At 46.5% G+C, this 23,182-nt stretch overlaps 1 protein-coding gene across 1 annotated transcript in view; it reads right to left on the bottom strand.

Moving 5' to 3' along the window:
- The window catches only part of TRABD2A (TraB domain containing 2A), a 56,676-nt gene extending 34,801 nt beyond the window's left edge, over positions 1-21,875 (bottom strand). The window contains exons 1-2 of the mRNA XM_058550815.1: positions 21,525-21,875; positions 12,463-13,023 (exon numbers count right to left, since the gene is read on the bottom strand). Of these exons, the coding sequence (XP_058406798.1) occupies positions 12,463-13,023; positions 21,525-21,632 (669 nt within the window). The 5' untranslated portion in view covers positions 21,633-21,875. The remainder of the gene's footprint in view (positions 1-12,462; positions 13,024-21,524) is intronic.
- Positions 21,876-23,182: the final 1,307 nt, after the last annotated feature.

Genomic DNA, 23,182 nt, shown 5'->3' with positions numbered 1-23,182 from the left:
AAATAAAAGGTGAATCAAAATCCTCGCTCTCTAGGAGTTTACGTGCTGGTTCAGGAGACGAAATAAACACATAGAAAGTTAAACGCCAACATAAGAACTAAATAACCATAAACCTGATCATTCAACAGGCACCACAAGGTAGCAAATGAACAACTGCCCAATGGCGGCGTGGACAGCAGATGCTGTTAATTCAGGAGAAAAAGGAGTCTTCTGCAACCTGAGGTAACTTCCAGAAGCAATACAAAAACAGGGACCAGAGTAGGGACCAAGAATAGAGACCAGTGGTTCTCAAACTTGCATGTGCATCAGCATCACCTGGAGGGCTGGTTAGACCAGAGATTGCTGAGCCCCACCCCCAGAGTTTCCAATTCAGGAAGTCTGGGATGCAGCCCAAAATTTTGCATCGTTCACAAGTTCCCAGGTGATGCTGATGCTGCTGGTCCAAGGACTCACTTTGAGAACCACTGGTTTAGCCTGAACATTCTACATCAGAGGTAGGAAACGGGTGGCCCAAATGACCTATCACTCACAGCTGAGTCTTATTTGTACTACACAATGTGTTAATTGTTTTAGGTAGTTACCAACATTTAAAAACCAGGACATTTCCCAGAAAAATCCAGATTTCTGACTTCTCCTAGGAAAGTAGGATGGTCTGAAAATGGGAGGAAGGTGTCAAAAAGTACAAACTTCCAGTTATGAGATAAATAAGTCCTGGGGACGTAATGTACAGCCTGATGACTGTAGTTAACACTGCTGTATGGTTTATATGAAAGTTAAGAGAGTAAATTCTCAGAGTTCTCATCACAAGGAAAAAAACATTTTTTCTTTTTTTTTTTGTATCTATATGAGATGATAGATGTCAACTAAATTTATTGTGGTAATCGTTTCACAATATATGTAAGTCAAATCATTATGCTCTACACATTAAACTTATCCAATGCTGATATTGGATATATCCAACTATATATCAATAAAACTGGGGAAAAAAAGAATAAATCATACAATGTACTTCCAAATTATTAACAACACAAAATATCGGAAGGTCTGGCCACACGACGGGGACACATTTCCACACAGCCAATGACAGGCTAGAACCCAGTAGCCACTGCCCTCTTTATACTTGGCATTTCCCCCCCCGCCAAATGCCATAGTTCCTGTCACTCCCCACTTCCAACACAGGCCAGCTTCATTCGTTCATGTTCCCTACCCAGCCCCTATGGATATTTGAGTTTAAGATCTATGATCTACATAAGCACCTGTAATAACGATATAGGATTCAACAGCCTGGATAGACCATAACTTAACCAGTCCCCAGTGGCTAGGCACATGGGTTGTTTCTACTTATTTTGTATCATCAATCACACTGCAATTAATAACAACCAACATATATCCTTGTCACTAGTTCAATCATTTTGTGGGATAAATTCATAGAAGTTGGATTGCTGGGTCAATTCCATATACAGTACACCCTGCATAAAGATTATAGCTACCATTTTAAATTAATAATAACACAAAATGGGAAAAATCAGCTAGCTAGATGACACTCTTCTATTTGGACATTTTTAATTAACCAACAGCAGTTCTCACATCTCTTTCTAGTTTGGCTCCACCCTATGCCCTCTAATATCTTAAATAGGTGCCCAGCTAAACTTGTCATTTTATTCCATGACTTCTGGCACCAAAAGCTCTGTGATGATATCCTTTAGTGACATCCTCAAAAGCCATTTTGCTATAAGAGAATTAGCCACAATGCAAGTGCCTACCATATACTCAGCACTGCTGAACACCCTCCCCTCTCACTCACACACGCACACTTTGCACACAAGGGTCTTCATCTTGAATTGGCTACCTACAAAGAGACACCTTTGAAATGATGCTAAAATCTACCCCCTTTCCCAAAATCTGCAACTTTACCCTGGGTGCCTGTTATGGACTCAACTGTGTCCCCTAAAAATTCATATGTTGAAGCCCTAACCCCCAGTACCTCAGAATGTGACTGTATTTGGAAAAGCGCTTTTAAAGAAGTAATTAAGTTAAAATGAGGTCACTAGGATGGGCCCTAATCCAATATGAGTGGTGTCCTTGTAAGAAGAGGAAATGAGGACATAGACATGCATAGAGGGAAGATCATGTGAAGACACAGGAAGAAAACAACCATCTACAAGCCAACGAGAGAGGCCTCGGAAGAAACCAACTCTGCAGACACCTTGATCTCAGGCTTCCAGCCTCTAGAATTGTGAGAAAATAAATTTCTGTTGTTTAAGTCACCCAGTCTGTGGTGCTTTGTTATGGCAGCCCTAGCAAACTAACACAGCCCCTTATGTCCACTGAAGGTATTCAACGTGATTTCTGTCTCATCCCCTAGGGAAGAGACTGGAAAAGCAAGAACACTCCAGTCTTGTGCTATCAGAATCCCTGTACTCATCCTCTCTTCTTCTGCTTCTTTCTTTCTCTTTCTCATTGTCCGCTTTGTTTCTCTTTTCTGTCTTGTAGGCAATGGCACTTATTTTCTGAACTGTGACACTCCACAGCACAGGAGGCAGAGGGGGAGGGGGAGAGTTGGGAGAGATGGAGAAGATGTGCAGTGTGAAGGGGAGGGCCAGAACAGGAGTCCAAAAGGAAGGCTGACAAGAACCCTGGAAGTTCCAAATCCAGGGAGGGCGGTGGGAGCAGCAGGAGGAGTGGGGACAGGGTGGGAGGGGCACAGGCAGGTGTCAGGACCCTGAGCTTGGGTTCACTCACAAATTGTCTCAGATGTCTACAAACACTTTCTCTCCGCCTAGTGCTAGATTTACAGGACCATCCAGTAGGAGTTTTCACCCTACAGCCTCTCAAAATCACTTCTGGCCTGGGTTGGGTCAATCAGCAGTCCCGTCAGACAGCGTCTAGTCTATGACCATGGCAAACGCAAACATGGCTGCCTGGTCGCGGGCAAGTTGGGGACACAACTGAAGCCCAGACAGCACAGAGCATCCCCAGGGCTGTCCTCTCCCTGAGAAGCCAGTCAGCAGCACCCCACCGGCTGATATTCTGCTCCGTGATAAGCAACCTTGCCGACACCACACACCCGCCAAGAGCAAAGGCTCAGTATGAGCCTGGTCCTCACCGGAGGTGGAGTCAGCGGAGGCAGGAATAGGGTCTTTCAGGTTATGATTCCATATTTTATGATTCCACAGCCCTTGCTGAAGCTGGCACTAGGGCTCTGCAAGCTCCCTTTTAAGCTCTGAATGACCGTGAATGGAAAGGGAAGGGCCTCCATAGAAGAGTCAGGAAGGATAGAGGAAAAGACAACAGAGAAGAATGCCTGTGGCATGACATGATACAATGCCACCAACATCCACCTCCAGAGTCCAGGGCAGCCCCCTTGCTCCATCCCTGGGCCATAGAGCACCTCGACCCACTGAGACCTTCCTTGGAGGGTCCCAGGTAACAGCTGGCCCCAGTCCCACCAGTCTCCTTCCCCTTCCTTTTCCCTCCTCTCCTCCAAGCAAGGTAGACTCTGCCTTACCCACCCCTGCTAGGGAGGTGGGCTCTGGAGGAGGACAGAGAGCTCTCCCTCCCCTCCTACAGAGACATGCTGGGAGATATTCCTGGAGCCTAGGGGTGTCCTGGAGCTGATCCACCAAGGAAGAGCTGGGTGCTGGGGCTCAAAAGAGCTCTCTACTCCCAGCTAGTTCACTAGGGTAGGAGGCAGGGACATGGGGCAGAAACAAGGCTGCAGCCTCCCTTGAAGGGCTTTCCTTATGACCCCAAAGGCAGTCGAGCAGGGTCAGATCCAACTGAGATCAGAACACCAGCAGCACGTGTGGTATCCATGCACATGTACAAAATTCTTAATTTTTTTTAAAGCTCACTTTGACACTAGAGGGGCAGCCAGGGGGAGGCAGGATCAACACCTGCTTTGTCTTTGAATCCCTAAAATAAGAAACAGAGTGCTGGGCCCATGTCGAGTGCTTAAGAAATGTGTCCCAAATAAAAACCAGGCATAAAAGGAAAGACGACTCAAGTCCCGAGCAGGCCTGTTCCCAGGTGGAAACAGAGCTAAAGCCTGTGTCTGGAAGCTCATGAACTTCACAGCCAGCCATAAGCAACGCAGTTGATTCAATTTTCCATTTCTGGTCAAAAAGTAAGAAATGAAAGGGATGGCCACGGTGAACCACTGTGGAAGACCCCTGGGAGAGCTAATGGCCCAGCCCAGACTTTCAGTTTATGAAGACAGTATCCACCCAGGACATCTGTGCAGATGCTCTATGCGAAAGCAGGGATGAGGTTAACTCAAGGAATAGAGGTCACGGGCTCCCAGGGCATTTAGAGCAACTGCAGTACTTCACCCAGCTATGCATAAGAACACGAAAATATTCTATAACAACGTTGGGAAAGAATGTAAAAAAGCAAAAGAATGAGATAAAAATGAAAAGATGGAACTTATGAATTTTAAGATGCCAATCTTTTTTTTTTTTTTTTTTCCAGGAAGATCAGCCCTGAGCTAACATCCATGCCAATCCTCCTCTTTTTGCTGAGGAAGACCGGCCTTGAGCTAACATTTATTACCAATCCTCCTCCTTTTTTTTCCCTTTTTCTCCCCAAAGCCCCAGTAGATAGTTGCACGTCATAGCTGCACATCCTTCTAGTTGCTATATGTGGGACGCCGCCTCAGCATGGCCGGAGAAGCAGTGCGTCGGTGTGCGCCTGGGATCCGAACCCGGGCAGCCAGTAGCTGAGCACGCGCACTTAACTGATAAGCCACGGGGCCGGCCCCTAAGATGCCAATCTTAACACAGCTGTTAGAAAGGCTGTATTCAACTTTTTAAAGTAATTAGCACACATTCATGCTGTGTCCCATTTTAGCCAAAGTACCTACAAGTTCACTGATCTCCCATTGGTCTTTCCAAGCTCTGCCCATTGAAATCTGACTTTCACACATCCTACCTGGCTGACACATTCAGCAGTGGCCCACTCATTATCCAACCACCATTCGTGTGCCCCTCCCACACGCCAGACACCATGTTAGGAGCTAAGGTACTAGGACCAAGAGAGCATGGCCCAGCCTTCGAGGAGCCTGCACCTTTGGGGGAAGCAGTCAACAGGGCTCCAGTGAGGCTTCCACAGGGGTGTTTAGCACAGTGGAGGGTCAACTCTGGGCTCAGTAAGTCTTCACAGAGGAAATAATATGTAAGCTGAATCAGCCGCCAGCCAGAGGGATAGCATGGAGAAGGGTTCCCAGCAGAGGGGACAGTGTGTGCCTACACACAGCCCACGTGCCTCGAAGAGATCACTATTAAGGATGTGTGTGTTCACAAACAAATTTGCCCATATTTTAGGAACCAGTTTCCTTTCAGAGAGTTCACATATTTTTTTCTAGGTCTTTATATTAAACCAAACCAACCAAGGAAAAATGTCAAGATTTCATCTTCGAGCACATTCCATTTCGATTATGGAAAAATGTAGAAAAGTCATCCATCAGCTTCATGGTCAGTTTCAAAGATGACACCACCTGCTTTTATTGGAATTTACAATGATGGAGCAGGAACTCCCTCAGCAAATTAGACTTGTGAATCGGGCAGGTGGCAGCACTCAGAAGCAAAACTAGATTAGAAAACAGGAGACCAGGGAGCCCAGGCCAGCCCTACACAGTCTCTGCGCACTCTTGCAGGGCCTCTGGGAACAGAGACCCACCAGCCTCATGAGAATATGCAGAGAGAGCCGCAAAGCACAAAACAAGGCACTGCGTGGTATTCCTGACACAAGTGTCCCCTGAGCCTGGCAGGTCCACCCCTCCTCAAGGAATCTGACCCTCCCTCCTCAGGAGGTTTTCTCAGGCCAGCCAGCACCTCCCCAGCTCCCACTCCACCAACATTCACCAATCTCTTAATAGCAAGAGACGAGAGGTGTGGCATCTTTCTAGAAATTTGCCTGTCCTTGCCTCGCCAGGCAGATCATGAGCTTCTGGGGGCAGGGGCTGCCCCCACCACCTGGCCTGCCCTGGAGCTTTCCAAAGCCCCATCCGAGAGCCAGCTGTTTCTTCTGCTAGGTGACTGACCCATCCAGATAGAACTTGCTCCAAAGAAGAAAAATGCCCATCTTCCCCAACACCCCAAAACTGTGACTCAGGAAATACACTTTCTCATAAGACCCAGATGTATGTCCACTGGGCCCAAATCATTGTTTAAGGTTTCACTTTGTGAAAAAAAAAAAAAGAAAATGGCTTTTCAGACAAGAGTGTGAGTTATTAGGGTCCTGGGGGTAAAGAGGGCAAGAACTGGCAGTGACACCTACTGCTGGAAAGTATGGTAGAAGAGTGACAGCTAAAAGGCAAATATGAAATATGTTAGTGCCATCTATTGGCAAAAGAAACAATGACAAAGAAACGATTCTTTGCCAACAGCAATTCAGATAATAAGAAAGAGCACCTTTGGGTTCTTAAAGGACTTTTACATCCAACTAACTGCCTCTTAGGATATTGAAAGCCCAGAGATGCAGGCCTTGCATGTGGAAAGCAGAGGGCAACCCAGACCTGTTGGCTGCATTCACATTAGCTTTCAGATCCCGTGACTCAGACCCCAAACCTAGATGTGACTGGATCCCAAAGGACAGACTCCAATGCTGAGGAGACTGGGGCTGTCTCAAATTCCTGCCCCACTCCACCCTGACATTCAGTCCATCGCTGGGAAAGCAGGCAGGAGAATCCTGTGGTTAGACAGAGTCATTCTGGTCAGCCCCTCAGGGGAAGCAAACAGACAGTGCCCCATGCCTGGAGCCTGTGCATAGATGCCTGGTGGTTATGAATGTGGAGAGGGGATTTAGGAAGATCATTTCCCTAGGGAACCCTACATTTTTAATGGGAACCCACCTGGGTTGATTGAGAGGGAGGAGACATGAGCCCTACATCACTGAGCCTCCACCTCCAAGCTCATGTGCTTTCTTCACATAGGAATGGCAGTGCAGCCAGTAGTACCAAGCAGGCACGAACTCGGAATGAAAGAGAACAGGAGTCATAACCTGACTCCATCCTAGAGGGGTAGGGATGGTATCTGCCCTGAGATGGCAAGATCAAATCCATGGACAGGACAGTTTCCCTGATGCCAAATCACGATAGCCGAAGGGGACAACTAGCTGTCAGATAGCAGAGGGGAGGTGAAGGGGGAGAAAGAAGGGGGTAAGAAAATGGAATCATGAAGGATCTAGAAGAGAGAGGCCTTCTCTTCCCTCTAGGAAGAGTTACAGAATCCTTCAATCATTTATCCCACAGAAGCTTCTGAGCATCCACCTCGCACTGGCATGGTGCTAAGTCCTAGGAAAACAGTGATGAGTCCTGCCCTTAAGAAGCTGAGCACCTGGATCACAAAGACCTCAGGTTCTGGAGAGCAGCAACCTGATTACACCTCATCATTTTTACGTAGCACCGTGCTCAGCAGGAATTCAATAGATGAGTTGACTAAATGAATGTGGGAATGGGTGGCTAAGAGGATAACTCGGTGAGTTCACACACTGGTCCTTGAAGTTTAGGGCCAGCTGGGCAGGGATGGCTTAAAACTGAGAAATCTACAGCTAGAGATCAAACAAAGATAGTCATAAGATCAAGACATCACTGAAAGTTGCTAAAAGACTAAAATCTTAAAAGTTCTCATCACAAGAAAAAAAAATTTTGTAACTACGTACAGTGACAGATGTTGACTAGACTTATTGTGGTGATCATTTCACAGTCTATACAAATACGGAATTATTATGTTGTACATCTGAAACTAATATAATGTTCTATGTCAGTTATAGCTCAATAAAAAAAAAGACATCACAACAGAGGCAAAAAAAAAAATCTCAGGGGGCCAGCCCGGTGGCATAGTGGTTAAGTTTGCGCGCTCTGCTTCGGCAGCCTGGGGTTTGCAGGTTCGGATCCCGGGTGTGGACATACACACTGCTCATCAAGCCATGCTGCGGCAGGCATCCCGCATATAAAATAGAGGAAGATGGGCACAGATGTTAGCCCAGGGCCAATCTTCTTCAGCAAAAAGAGGAGGATTGGCAGCAGATGTTAGCTCGGGGCTAATCTTCCCCACCAAAAAAAAAAAAAAATCTTGGTAAAATTCAACAACCACTGCCACTAACAGCAACAACAACTGCTTCTGATAAAATTCATAGTAAAAAAGAAACTCAATGACGTTTCACTCACATCATAAAGACTAATCAACTACCAGCATCATAGTTAATGGTGCAATATCAAAGGCATTCTCATTCAAGTTGGGGAAAGGAAGATGCCCTTCCTTACCACTGCTACTTCATGCTGTTCTAGGGATCCTAGCCAACACATTAGGGCAAGAAAAAGAAACAACACAAATTGTGGAAAGGTGAAGACAAAATAATTATTTATCAATGATATGTCTGGTCACTAAGAAAGCAAGAGAATCAACTAACATTGTTATAATACATGATTTTAATTAAGTGATTAAATTAATATATAAAAATTAGTAGCCAGATGGAAAATATAATGAGAAAAGAGTCTTTAAACCAGCAAAATTTACATTAAAAACAATGAATAAACTGATGAATTGAGCAAAATCTAGATCAAGAACTCTACAAAATATAAAAGAGAACTGAAATAAATGGAAAGGATAACATGTTCCTGGATGAAAGGGCTTAACATGAGGAAAAATGTCAATTCTTCCCCAGCTGATCTAGAAATCAACAAAATCATAACCAAAATGATTTTAAGAATCCTTAAAGTAAGTGACAGCATTAACAAATTTTTTAAATGTAGTATTAAGTTACCGTCATTAAGAATGTGGCATTGACACAGAAATAGGCAAATAGATCAATGGAACAAAAGAGAAAGTCCAGAAACAGAATGAGTGTGTGCGTGTGTGTGTGTGTGTGTGTGTGTGTGTAATGATGATATGCTAAAAACAAAGAGCATCGCAAGTCAATGGAGAAAAGCTGACCCCAGGCCAGTTACACTGTAAGGCATTATTTAGAGGTTCCCCAGAGCTGGGCCCTGACCAGGCACATGGACGAAAGGGCAGTGACGGGACCCATCCCAGGCAGCACGGCCTCCAAGTGGACCCGCTTTGGACACACTCATTCAGAAACAATCTGGATCAGCGCTGTTCCACAGAAATATAGTGAGCCACATACCTAATTTTAAATTTTCTAGTAGCCACATTAAAAAAGAAAAAAAAAAAAGAAACAGGTGAAATGAGATTTAATGATACATTTTATTTAACTCAGTACATCCAAAGTATTATCATTTCAACATGCAATCAATATAAAAAACTATTCCTGATATATTCTACATTCTTTCTTCATACTTAGTCTTCGAAATCTGTTGTGTATTTTCCACTCGCAAAACATCGCAATTTGGCCACTAAATTTTCATCAGAAATACCTGATCTGTAGTTCAATTTCATAAAATTTATAGTTGAAAAAGGAGATTCACATGCCCAAGTTGTTCCAAACATACTTAAAAGTTTTCCAATAAATGAATCAAGTATCAGTATATCAAAATTTTAAAATTTTAATTAAAATTAAATAAAGTTTAGAATCACTTCCTCAGTCACACTAGCCACAGCTCAAGTCCTCAGCAGCCAGCTATAAGTGGCCAGTGACTAACGAATTGGACAAAATAAGCCCAGAATCCTCTGCTGCAACTCAAAACGCCAGGGTCTCACACTGACCACCAGATCCTGTCAGAGACTCAAAGTCACCATGACCTTTAACACATTCGGAATCAAACCCAAATTCCTCCATTTGTTAGCTCTGTGATCATGGGCAAGTTTCTTAAGTTCACTGAGCCTCAGTTTCTCCATCTATAAAATAGGGATGCTACTGCCTATCTTGCAAAATTCTGAGGATCAAATGTAAGATGACCAATGAGGCCTGGCGCATAGTAGGCGCTGCGTGTCAGTCCTCTTCCCCTTAGATCTGTATGGTATTCATAAGTGTTTTCCAATTGACCGTTTCACTTGCTCTTGGCAATAGGAGGGTAGGGCAAGTATTATTATCCCCATTTGAAAAATGAGAAAACTAAAGTTCAGAGAAGTCAAGTGAACGGCTCAAAGTCACATGCTGTAAGGGACAGTGCGGGAATTCTAACCCGGTTCGTCTGACTCTGGACCCAGTGCTTCGTCCACCACCAGCACAGTGCTCCAGCCTCAGCTGTGCCTCAATCTCAGCTGCCCCCACCCTACAATCCAGGAGGTGGGTGGGGGGCCCTGGAGCAGAGGCCCTCAGGGCTCCTCCCAGGCAGGCTGACAGGCCTCCAAGACAAGACTCAGGCTCTCCTTGCTCCTCCGCTCTCTGCCTCTTCCCGGCAGCTGGCTGGGGAAGTAGGCTCAGGATCCTGTGGAGCCTAGCCATCTCCGTGTCTCTTGTAGTCACGAGCCCACTGATGTGCTTCTTCAGAGCTACAGCGAAGAAGGAGGAAGGAACCAGCCACTCTTCCAATGGGGAGGAGAAAAAAGGGACCCTAGGGATGAGTGAGGGCTTGTCTTCTATCAAAACAAGTACAAATGATCTTACTGTACTCTGGACTTTCTGAGAAGGGAGACTCCATGGACCTCCGCCCCAAACACTGATAGAATTCTACACAGCAGTGAGAATGAATGATGGACACCTACACAGGAACATGGGTGAATCACAAAGGTAATGCTGAGCAAAAGAAGCCAAGCGCTAGAAGAGGCATAAGGGGTAATTCCATTTATGTGAAGTTCTAAAACAATCAAACTAATTTATGCTCCAAGATTTTCAGGACAGTGGTTATCCTTGGGGCAGGGGACCAAGGGGCTTCTGCAGAGCTGGTGCTATTCTGTGTCCCACCCTGGGTGCTGGGCACATGGCTGTGTTGTGAAAATTCACCAAGTGCACTTTTCTGTATAGTTACGCTGCAATAAAACTTTACGCTAACTTTTTGGAGTGATGGAAATGTTCAATAAATCAATCTGGGAGGTGGTTATATGGGTATATGCGTATAGTAAATGTCATCGAGCTGTACACTAACGTTGTGAGCATTTTACTGTCTAGAAATGAAACAGGGGAGTTAAACTAAGAGTCTTAGGAATAAGTCAAATAACTTTTTCCTCCTAAATTTAAACAACTCCAACCTCGCTGGCTTAATTCAAGGTCCTATAAGAAATTTAGTATATAAATATTAAATACCTACACGAACCCTAAGAATGGGTCCTGAAATCAACATGACAGTCTAGTGTATAACTAGAGTGCTCTAAAATGTCTCTTAAACATATTATCTTAAGAGACAGTGCTATACACCTTCCTTCAAAGATATCTTGCCTTAGCTAGTATTTTACTTTCAGTCCTTTTTCCCCCCAGAAGCATGGAAAGAAGGCTTTGGCTCAGGTAAAAATGTTCACAAATTTCAAACCTGTAAGGTCAAAATCAATGAGCCTTTAAATCAAAGCACCTTTCTCTTACAAAACATTGCATTAAATGCAAACATTGAAAAAGTTAGAATATTGGCTCTTTGAGTTTCCAAAATAATGCAAGAAAACTCCTCCAGAAGATCAATGCAGACAATTAGCGGTCCCTTATATTTTCTATAAATCTCAATGTGCCAAACAAATACTATATTTTAGCATCTGATTATTTATTAATATTATTATAGAATTTTAGCAAGGTAAATTCCCTACAAATTTCATTATCAACTCAGGAACATTATTTTTAGGCTGTCGAATGTCCATAAATCATTTAAATAACAACCTGAGTTCAGCATTTGAAGATCTGCTAAGGTCTAGAGAGTCAGGTTTTATTCTGAGGACCAATATCTCAAGGCCAACCACTAAGAATATTTGCAAAACAAGAATAGTTATTTCATATTACAAAATTCCCATTGACCCCAAGAGGTACCTGATGTACCTTAAAACATCAACAACAAAATGAATTTCGTCAGAACGATTAAACAAGGGCACTTTAATGAAGTTTGCTTGTCTTATGAGAAGTGAAGACTTCTTGAACATCAACCTAAATTCCAATGCCCTGAAGTAGGATCTATACACTACGGCTAGGAGGAGCATAAATCTGCCCTGGAAAGGAATGTCCTGGGGGCAGTGTCCTCAAGAGGGACAGCAATGATCTCAAAATCATTGAGAGGACTGATGTCACCTAAAACAGCATGGCCAGGACCATTTGCAAACTAGGCCATAGCCCACAACAGCCAGTCTGGCACCCACATTGTCCACATCCTCTCAGAGCAGCTTCTTAAGGAACGACCTGAAGTAAAGTGAGTAACAAAAGCATGCAGTACTTGTTGGATGACAAGGAAAAACAAGTTTTCTTTTGTGGTAATACACAAGTAAGTGATACAAATGACTATTAGGCTTAACTTTTAATCCCCAGAATAACATCCCTAAGCAAAGACAGTCTTTAGAGAAACGCTGCTTGTGGTCCATCTCCTGCACTGTCATGCAGTAGATTCACCCGCACAGTCAAACGCCTGGTCCTTCACGCAGAGGGTCTTACCTGTGAAGCGTTCAGCCCGTTCAAAGGATGGCACTGTTCTTCCGCCCCTTCCACCGCCCCAGTCCGCTTCCTCAGCCTCTCAGCCTCCTGGGCAAGGTACAGGTCTAGGACGGGCACCCCACGGGACTTAACGTCCACTTCGGTCAGGGAGTTGACCATGAGCATCACCCAGACAGGCCTCTTCCGCTCCCAGTTCCCCGCGATGGCATTGAAGAGGTAGTCGGCATAGAGACCCTTCCCGCGCTGGTCTGGGGTCATCCACGAGGGCATCATGAGCTTGACATACTCTAGGTGGCGCTTGAGGCGGCAGTAGATGTCCCTGGGGAGCACGTCCTGGAGGTTCTCGCCCTGCGGCAGCATCTGACAGCTGGTGAGGGCTGAGATAGTGTAGGGGTCCGTGAGGTCCAGCTCGAAGTACACAATGCTGCTCTGCTGAAAAGCCTCCTTGGAGTTGTCCGGGATGAAGTCCCAAACCCGGGTGTACGGGACGTGGATTGTGCCAAAGAAGTAAGACGGTGGGTCTCGCTTTATGGTCCACAAGAAGGAATTCAACTCACTTTGCTAAAAGGAAAAGAGACAACATTAAGGCATGATATGGAGGGTCAGGAATCTGAGAGGTGAATTCGAGAGACAAGTCACACCGCAGGAGAAAAATTATCAAAATAGGATTTAGACTTTTGAATCCAGGTAGATTCACCTGCCAGGAACAGAAGTTCTCAATGCAGCCTGTATTTCACCATCCTTTCCCTCTTTTCCATCAAAATGTTGATTAAAGATGAGAAAGCAGTAGCAATCACCAGCTTTGAGTTTGCCGCTAGCAATGAACCAAGCAGGAGTTAAAGAGGGGATTCTCAGGGGACTCCAAGTTCACACCTGGTAGAGGAGAGAGACACTGAGGAGCCCACTGTTACCTCCCAGGCAGACCTAATGGTCTCTGCTTCTTCAGATCTCAAATCTAACATTCCCAAAGGCAGAGGCTCTCGACTCCAGCTGCACACTGGAATCCCTGCAAAGTTTTTAAAAGTTTGATGTCTGGGTCCCACCCTTGACCAATCACATCAGGATCTCAGGTGATCAGAGGTGATATTTTTAAAGTTCCCCTGGTGATACCAGTGTGCAGCCGAGGTTGAAACCACAGTCCTAATGAATCCCTGATTTCACAATTCGCTCCTGTCCCTTTAGAACGTGGATTGTCCAACTGCATTTCTTTCTTACAAAAGTCTCTGGTTCAGTAGCAGAGAACTGGACGGTGTTCCACTGATTCTCTCCCAGAAGTCTTACAGGCTGAGCAGGGGTACACATCCACCTGAGGCCAGGCCATCGTGCCCTTTTCCCCTGAGTGTCTCTCAGTCTCAACAGCAGGCATTTACGAAGTGTCCATTTAGTAGGAAACACTGTACAAAGAAGTGCACAGGGCAGCCCTCAAAGAGTTCAAGTACAGAGGTGAGATATATGCATGGTGTGAGCCATGCACCGAGCAACCAAGAAATGTAAAAATCTTGGTTTATAGGAAAGAAGATCTGGAATGCATTCTCTTTACAAAAGGCTTAATTTCAGCAGCCTGTTAAGTAACATGCTTTCCTGGATTGTGGGGTTTCAACCTGCAATCAATTCTCATTATTTGTCACAGCTGTGGTCTACAAAGTCACCAAGAACACTGAACTAACAAATACTGAACCACTGCTCTTAGGGAAAATAGAGTTAGGTTCCTGCCAGCCGTCAGTCACATTTTCATCAACAGATCAGTACATAACCTTGTTTTATGTGCTTCTATTGAAAGGCACCTTATTTAAGATACATATATTGTTGATTCATTGACAGTGAACTCACAGCCAACAGCACTAGAACTCATGCCTGAATAAAGCTCATCTAACACACGTATTTTCTCCGTTAGGCACATCACAGCCTCGTGCTTAGGGACACCAGACAGCACTGCAGCACTGCGCTTGTGATCATCGTAAACAGTGAAATCACCTACAAAAGCACAAAAATGCAAAAAGCCTGGCACTAAGTAGACCACAAAAAGGACACTTGTTTATAGTATGAGAGCAGAAACAAGAAGGCAGGGATCGCTTTGTTTGATCTCAGCTGGGAATGTGCACATTGGGCAACTCGAATTTTTCACATTCTGGGCATGTCTGCAAGTGACCATGAAAGCGCCACGAGCGTTGGGGTTACAAATACATTTTAGCAAGTAGGCAAACTCACAAATACGGAACCTACAAATAATGAGGATCAACTGTGTTTGCATTTGTGTGTTATTGTTTAAGCAGCAGCAACCTAGTTTCAAACGAAATATTACACAGAATCTCAAAATATAGGATGGATGAGAGTGGAGCTGGTTGAAGCAGAGGCCCTACTCTCAGAGCCTTTGACCTTCTCTTCTCCACCTACCCCTAGCCACCTTCCACAAAAACACCATCTGACCCTTCAGATGAGAGTGGAAGGCAGGCAGGTGAACACGTGGGCTGGGGGTGAGATAACGGGTGGCGGGAGGTCAGCAGCAAAGGAGCCCACAACTCTCCGTAAAGGATATTGGCCCGAGACAGTGCTAGCCGCACAGGAACAGGCCTGGTGCTCCAGAATGGACTTTTCAAAGAAACTAGAAATCCTGATTTTAAATAAAATCTTCTAACTGAAAAATGTTGCCTCAGTTTTCTTAAATGCCATGCAAGCCGAACAGAACATATCTCATTAGCTGCCAGCCTGCAACATTGTGCAGTTTTTTGTGTTCTTTTTTGAATTATTTTATTGAGGTCATATTGGCTTATAACATTGTGTAAACTCGCTTTTTAGGTCAACGTTGTTTTTTAAAGTATTTAAATTACAGTTCTGCTCACACACCCACCTTTACAAGAATGCACTAATTGAGCAAAAGAAGCCTAAATTCTGCTTCTTTCTCAGCTCCCCCAATGAGATTTTTAAAAGCCACGTCATTTCTCTGTACCTCAGTTTCCTCATCTGTAAAAGTTAGATAATAACCCCTGCCATAGGTTATGGTGATAAACAAAGTAGATAGGTAATTGTTAAATGAATGAACAAATGAACGAAAGAATGTATTTAAAAAACAATTTCACAAACCTATCAATGGTTAAATTAATATTAAGAGATGAATCAGGTATGGGCTCTCTCCAGGCAGCCCTCTGGTATCCTCTTATGGGGTAATGAGGGTCCCCAGGGTTATTTAAATACTTCAAAAAGCCAAACAGAAACTGTACGTCCACCAAAAAATGGCTGCCAAGGCTAATTAAGCAATCAGATGTCTCACTGTTGGTTAGAATTAGATCAAGCTTGTAGGAAAACACTGGTTAGATGCTAATCAAAAGCTGAGGTTGACAGTTATGGCTTTGGTCAATTTAAAATGGGTAACAAAATAATGACCTATAAATGCAACTGGTTTGCTAGAAGTGGCCTTCCAAGCACAGGTATAGTTTGGTTTATTTGTCCATTTTAGGGAGAAGAATCAATAATCAAAGGGGTCCTGGATGGTGACATGACCGGTGACCACTGATCTATACAAGAGAGATAGTCACACAAGGTCCACACAGTCTACCAAAGCACTTCTACACAGTTTCCAACTGGGAGACACAGGAAAAGGGCCGAAATGTTATTAAACCCATGGGCACCTAATTCATTGTCATCTGTCAGGAGACCGTGATATCGAATAAATATATTCCCAGGAAAACCAAACCCACATTGCAGGATCACGGTGTGTGTGGAGGTGAGGTGAGGGGGATCATTTGGGTATGGTTTTGGTGTGTTTTTACTCAACACACTAATCCCCCTAATGTCCCATCCTACCTCAAAATACCTGCACTTCTCTCCAGAAACAAAGTCTGTTCATCTCTATGTATCCATTTTTATTTCATTACTTATTTATTTTATTGTTGCCTTTTCAATTAGCATTAGTCTAGAAATACGGTCAATGTATGACCTTTTCACTGAAAACTGCTCAGATTTTTAAAAAAACAATACTCATGTTCTGGCATCTAGCCATGTAGTAACAATAATGATGCTCAGAGCAGCGGCTGATATTGAATGTTCACTGGGTGTCAGGCACCATCCCAGCACTGCACATGGATTGTCCTACTACATTCATTCAACACTCATTTGTTCCACGATTATTTATGCTGTGCCTACCATGTGCCAGGCACTGTTCCAGGCACTAGTGTATTCTAGGCACCGGGAACACAGCAGTGAATGAAACACAGCTCCCCGCCTTGGGTGTGTTAGTGATAACTGCTGTGGAGAACACGAAAGCAGGAAAGGCAGCAGGAGTACTGGTGGAGGAGGGATGTGGTCTTAAATAGGGTGATCAGGAAAGTCACTGAGTGTCTGGTAGGACATTTCAGCCTTGCCGCGAAGGAGGTGAGAGGGGAAACCATGGGGCTATCTGAGAGAAGAGCAGTTCCTCCAGGAGGAAGGAGCAGCAGTGAAAAGGCCCTGAGGCAGAAAGGTGGTTGTGTTGAAGGAGCAGCAAGGAGGCCAGCATGACTGCAGCAGGATGACTGAAGACGAAAGCAGAAAGGAAAGGTCACAGAGGTGAGCAAGGCCAGGCCACACAAGGCCCCTGGGCTACCGGAGGGGCTCAGGCTTTTCTGCTGAGTAGCATGGCCGCCAGCACAGGTTTTTGTGAGAGGCATGGCACGAACTGACTTAATGTGTTAGCAGGATCACTCTGGCGGCTACGATGAATAGACTACTGATGGATGAGGGCAGACACAGGGTCAGTTAGAAAGTTACTGAAATAATCCAAGTGAGAGAACAGTGATAGTGACAGAATTTATGAGACATGATCAGATTCTGGGTATATTCTGGAAGCTACAGCCAATAGGATCTGCCAAAAAATTGGTTCCTTAAAAGGATGAAGTTGCCGTCAACCAAGATGCAGAAGACAGGCGGTGGAACAGGATTCGAGGGGAAGGTCAGCAGTGTGGTTTTGGCCCTGTTGAGTTGAGACGGCAAGCAGACAACCAAGTGGGGAGGTCGAGTTGGTAGGTGGATGCACGAGTCTGGAGTTTGGGAGAAGCCTGGCCACAGATAAAAACAAGGGTATTGTCACCGTTTAGATGTTATTTAAAGCCACGGGACTGGATGAGACCTCCAAGGGACCTCATGTAAATAGGAGAGAAAAGGTCTAGAAATGGTCTAACCTTGCGAAATCAAGGGACAGAAGAACAGCCAGCAAAGAGAATGAGAAGCAGCCAGCGAGGTTGTTGGGCAAATCAGAAGAGTAGGAAGCCAACTGAAGGAAGTGCTTCAAGGAGAAAGTAAGCAGGTGGGTTTGGTGTGGCTCATGGGCCAAATAAGTCAAGGATCTGAGGACTGACCTATGGATTGAGCAGCACTGAGGTCACCTGGGGACCTGATGGCATGGTGGGGGGCAGATCCTGCCCGGTGCCCATTCAGGAGAGAATGGGAAGATAGGAACTGGGAGGATATGCAACTAAATAAGACACTGGCCATTTCCAGATGGAGTTATGGAGGCCTTGAGAAGCCTATTATGTTACTCAAGGTCTCAGAGTTGCTAAGTGGTAGATCCAGGATCTGGAGCCAGGCAGGCTGGCTCCTGAGTCCCAGGTTTTAAACAGCACATTTTGCAGCCTTAACATGCAACAGACTTTACTTGTGATTCAGAGTCGTGTCTTTTTCAATTAAAACCCTAGTAGGTGCACTGTTGCTCAGGCGAGCTACCTGAGTCCAAATCTAGAAAGGCTCTGTCCAGCTCCCCTTCCTAGCCCTGGTGACCTGTCCAGATAAATCCCCACTGACATCTTTAAATCCTCAGGCTGTCACCTTTTCCCATTCTCTCTTTTCAGGATAACACAATTTGGCGCGCTAAGCCAGGAGTTTTAAAGGATTTTTTAAAGATGATCCTCATCTTGTAGAGCCTCTTCAATAAAGGGAGTTCTGTTCTGACCGAGCAGGGCACCCTGTCTCCCACTCCACCAGCAACCGTCCTGCTGGCGGTGACACTGCCCTGTCGGGCGTGCCTTGGGCGGGGCGCAAGCTGAATGAAGAGTCTTCGGGGCTTCTGAGCAGGGCGCTCTTACCTTGCTTTCGCCCACCAGTGAGCCTCCAGCCCACCGTGCTGATCATATGAGTACAACTGCCCCTGCCTCCCTCACACTGACACCTTCAGGGTAGGGCTGTTTGTCTCCAAAAAAACCAAATTACTCTACTACCCCCATTTCATTGTAATTGTGGCCACTACACGCCATTAGAGGAAGCCATGTATTTCAACATTATGATGACTGAAAAGAAAAAAAACCGAACCCTATTGATATGTCCCTTCTAAACCTTGCTGCAACCGTTCTTAAAAGAGAAAGACATGGCCATGGACAACAGAGACACAAAAAGCCACAAGTTCTGTCGACTGAATCACCAGAGATTTTAACACACACGTGGGTAAGCCAGGCAATGAAACAGAACAAACCCAATGACGACCTGTGTAATGCAGGGTAAGTCCCTAAGCCACTGCACCCCTCAGCTCCTCCCATCCTAGCATCCTGGGACCTGTGATAACAGTGCTTTTCCATGAGTACCCTTCAGCAGACCAGCTGGAATGAGACTAAAGTAAGTTGGCTTAGTTTATCCTTTTCATTCCACAAATATTTATTGAGCATCTGCTATGGCCAGACACTCTTCTAAGTGCTGGGGATGCAGCAGCAACTAGAATAGACACAAATTCCTGCCCTTATGAAGATTACATGGGGGAGGGGGGCAGCAATAAACAAAAGTTTTCATCAGGTGATGGTTAAGTGCCACAGAGAAAAATAAAGCAGGGGAGGCAGACAGGAGGGCAGGCAGGGCGCAGACGGGAGGATTGACACAATCTTTGAGAGGTAACCAGGAAGGGTCTCATTGAGAGAATTTGAGCAAAGACCAGATGGAAGAATGGGAGCAAGCACATGGACATCTGGAGGAAGAAACAGCAAGTGTAAAAGAAAGCAAGCAGGAATAGCGAAGAACACTGGAGAGCTCTGTTTGAGTACTGATAAGGAAGAGACTCAAGCTGTGAGGTGCTCAGGATAAAGCCTGCAGTGTCTGTGGACAGACTTCAGCTCAGAGGACCTCTCTAATGATTAACAGAAGTTGAAAACCAAACCAGCTCTCAAGCCACAGAATGCTATAATAAGGTGCCACACGGTGTTAGAGGCTAGATTCCAGAACTTCACTCTACAATCTCGAGACTCCAACCCCCTGGGGGACCCACCCACAGTGCCCTCTACATGCAGGTCAAGCATACAGCCCTGCCATGACTGACCTTCTGACCTTCTCAGGGGATAAGACAGTTTGCCCACAGAACAGAACAGCGATTCTCAAAGTGTGGTCCAGGGACCTGTGGGTGTCCCCAAGCCCTTTCAAGCAGTCTGTAAGGTCAGAACTATTTTCATAATAATACTAAGATATTTTCCTCTTTCATTCTCATTCTCTCACAAGTGTACAAACAGAATTTTCTAGAGGCTACGTGTGTGATAACATCACCGCTGATGGTTAATAGCACGTGTGCTTGTGTATTTAGTAATATTGTTTTTTAAACTTGTTTTACTAATATTTCCGTTAACCCACATAAATAAAAGCTCTTTGGAGTGCTCGATGCTTTTTTAGAATGCAGAGGGCCTGAGACCAAGAAGTTTGGTATAGAATAAAAGACCCATGAAGACAAATTCGAGAGAAGAGAGAGAGAGACTTTATCAAGACTCACGTGTTATAAAATAGTTACGAGTTGGTAATAGATTTTGCAAAAGTGAAAAATATTCTGCTTTCACAGGAAAGCGTGGACTTCTGCTTTGTATAACAAGCACGCAGCTGCCACACTGCAGCAGAGTTTGAAGCCGTCTCTGGGGCCGACTTCCCTCTCCAGCACAGCGCCTCCTGCCTTCCTAGAGGGAGACCCTCCGCGCCCCGAGTCCGCGGCCCCGAGCGCCTTAGGAACACCGTGCGGCTCCCCGGTCAGTCCCGTGTGCCAGGAACAGCTCAGTGGGGTCACCTTCCCTCTCCTTTGCTGTGGTTAGCACGGTGAATAAAATTACGAATACCCAGAAGTGGATGCGGCCCCGGATGCTGTGCAGGTGTCACCGAAGGTAGACCGACCCCTAAACTCCGGCACCCGAGGTCAGAGGGCGCACAGACCAGCCGAAGGACAAGCCTAGGCTCACCCTCCCCAGGGCCAGGGATCCACAGAGATCGGACCCACAGATACAAACTCGCAAAATTCAACCTCCATGGCGCTTAGAAGAGAGGGACTTGAGAACGACAAAATTGCGAGCGTAAGAAAACTGATCAACAAAAGGAAACATTCATCTCCAAAGAGGTCCAGCCTCGGAGACGCGAGACCTGCCCGGTTTCCGCTCGGTTTCTGCTCCTGTCGGGCTGGATGGAGCGGGGGGGCCTCCCTCGCCTTGGTTCCCCTCACTTTCCAAACGCTGATGCGAATATCTAAGGAAGCGCCCTGTGCGTGAATGCGAGGCTGTCAGAAGTGGTTACTCTGCGAACGCGCTCTGTGACCTGGACCACAAAGGTCGCTCTCTGAGCCTCAGTTTCGCAGAGCGGTGAAACAAGGAGAATGGCTTCAGTGCCCCAAAACCCCTTCTAAGTCAGGCATTGAATACACGAAGGTTAAATCAAGCAGCTGCGGGGCGCTTTACCATTTCGATAAGAGTAGGGGAAATCAAGCGCTAGGAAAGAGAGGGCAGAACAAACTTCCAAAGTGAATGTGCCCAAGTCCCGGTCCCCTCGGTCTTCGGGGACTCGTCCCCCGACTGCTTGCGAAGCAGGCTGGAGAGACCCAGGGAACCCCGCCAGGACTCCATCGGCTGCCGACAGGCGAGGGCTGGGGGACAAGGTCTCATAAGGCCGGAGGGCTGCGCCTCCGCCGGAAAGGGGGGCCCGGGGGCGCGGTGGGACGAGCAAGCAAGGAGGGGTCCCCATGCGAAGTGGGAACCCGGTCCCAGAGTCGGCTTGGGGTCCGAATGCGCTGTGCTATGCGGGGTTCAGAGGGTAACCACCCCCAGGAGGTGCCGGGAGGCCGCCTCCCCCGCGCCCGACGCGCGCCTTACTTCGGGCCTGAGGTCGCAGTTGGCGGGGGCGGGCGCGCCGCGCCGATGTGCTGCGCTCGCGGGCAGGAGACAGAGGGTCGGCAGCAGGAACCAGCTCCAGGGACTCATCCTCCTCACGGCGGCTCTGAGGCCCGGGACGCAGAGGGAAGGAGCGAGGCAGCAGGGGCCGCCCGGCCGGGCTAGCCAGCGGCCGCGGGGCTGCGGACTCGCCGGACGCCCGCCATGGCGCGCCGGGCTGGGGGGCCCGGGGCGCTCGCCTGCTGCCCCGCGCCTCTCGCCGCTCGCTCTGCAGTTCGCGCGGCCTCCTCCGGGCGGGGTCCGGGCGAGCCCGGCGGCGGCGGCGGCCACGTGGGGCCCGGCCCCGACCCCTCCCAACCCCCCGCCGCCGGTCAGCCCCGCGCGGCTGCGGCCGCTAGAGCCCGGGCCCCGGTTCTCCCGCCCAAAGCCTGCCGGGGCCGCCGGCCGCCTCGTGAGCCGGCGAGAAGGGAAAAGTGAAGTTCCAGGACTGTCTTCTAAGTTCAGCCTAAAATCGTATTGGCTCCTGCCCTTCCGTCTGTGTCTATGCTGCCAATTCTGAGGGTGGCTCTTGAGTGAAAGAAATAGACCAAAGAAATAAACGAAAGGCTATTTTAAAAGGAAAGTTCATTTAAATAAAAGAAATCGCGTGGAAGTTTTGTCTGTAAAAGAGGGGAATAGCCAGCGTGTACATTCACTTAAAGCCTGGAACCACAAAAGCCGGCACTCCATTAAGTGGCTTCTTAAGGGATTTGGGGGATAATAGCAAGGATGTTAACACTGAACTCGAAGGATTACTGCAAAGATTAAATGAGGACATTTATGAAAAGCAACTCGCTTGGTGCACATAGTAGGCCTGCAAAATATGGTCGCTCCTTTTCCGTTTCAAACTCCCCGAGGGGCTTTTCACAGCCTTGACCCTTCAGGAAGAAAAAATTACGAAAGCAACTAGCTGTGCCCGGCCTCTCCCACCTCCCACCCGAGCCCTGAGGGCACTTTACCATCTCTCTTTACAATTCGGTCTTATGCGTGATTAACTTCTGAGTGGTGTTTAATGGAGCATTCGTAACAGGGAATCTTAACTGTTTTAAGTCTCTGTCCATTTTGAGACTCCGATGGAAGCTGTGGACGATCTTCCCGTGGGGATGGGAGGGGGATGGCCCAGATTTGCGCACAATGAGAGGAGGAGTTTTCTGTGACCGTGACCATCCGCAGTACTCCAGCAAAGAACTCCTGGCTTTAAAGAGCCAAGTTTTTCAAAATTCGATTCCGCGGGCGTATTAGGCTTCAGGTGTTTCTGTGAAATCGCTTTTTCCTGTTCTAAGCGTAAGTGAGGATTTGCTTTCTGGAGTTGACTCTCCCTCCTGTCTTCAAATGACTCCCTTTCAGACCGGTGGCAATCATTGGTCCCCAAGCCTACCCAGAACGCAGCCTGTCCGGGTTTTCAAGGTGCCAGCGCTGCCACCTACTGGCAAAAACGTTGTCTTCTGGTTGTGAAATGAAAGCATCAAGAACTCAAAAGGAAGTGCGTAATTAACTATTGTTTCATACTCTTTCCCCCCAAACTCCAAATGAATTATCAACCAATCAGCTGCGGTTAGAGGGAAGAGAGGGAGGAAGAATGAGTTTGTCAATTTTCTCTT

Source organism: Diceros bicornis, chromosome 12 (assembly GCF_020826845.1).
Source record: "Diceros bicornis minor isolate mBicDic1 chromosome 12, mDicBic1.mat.cur, whole genome shotgun sequence".
In the NCBI taxonomy this organism is placed as follows: Eukaryota; Metazoa; Chordata; class Mammalia; order Perissodactyla; family Rhinocerotidae; genus Diceros; species Diceros bicornis.
This window is presented reverse-complemented; position numbering and strand designations above follow the sequence as displayed.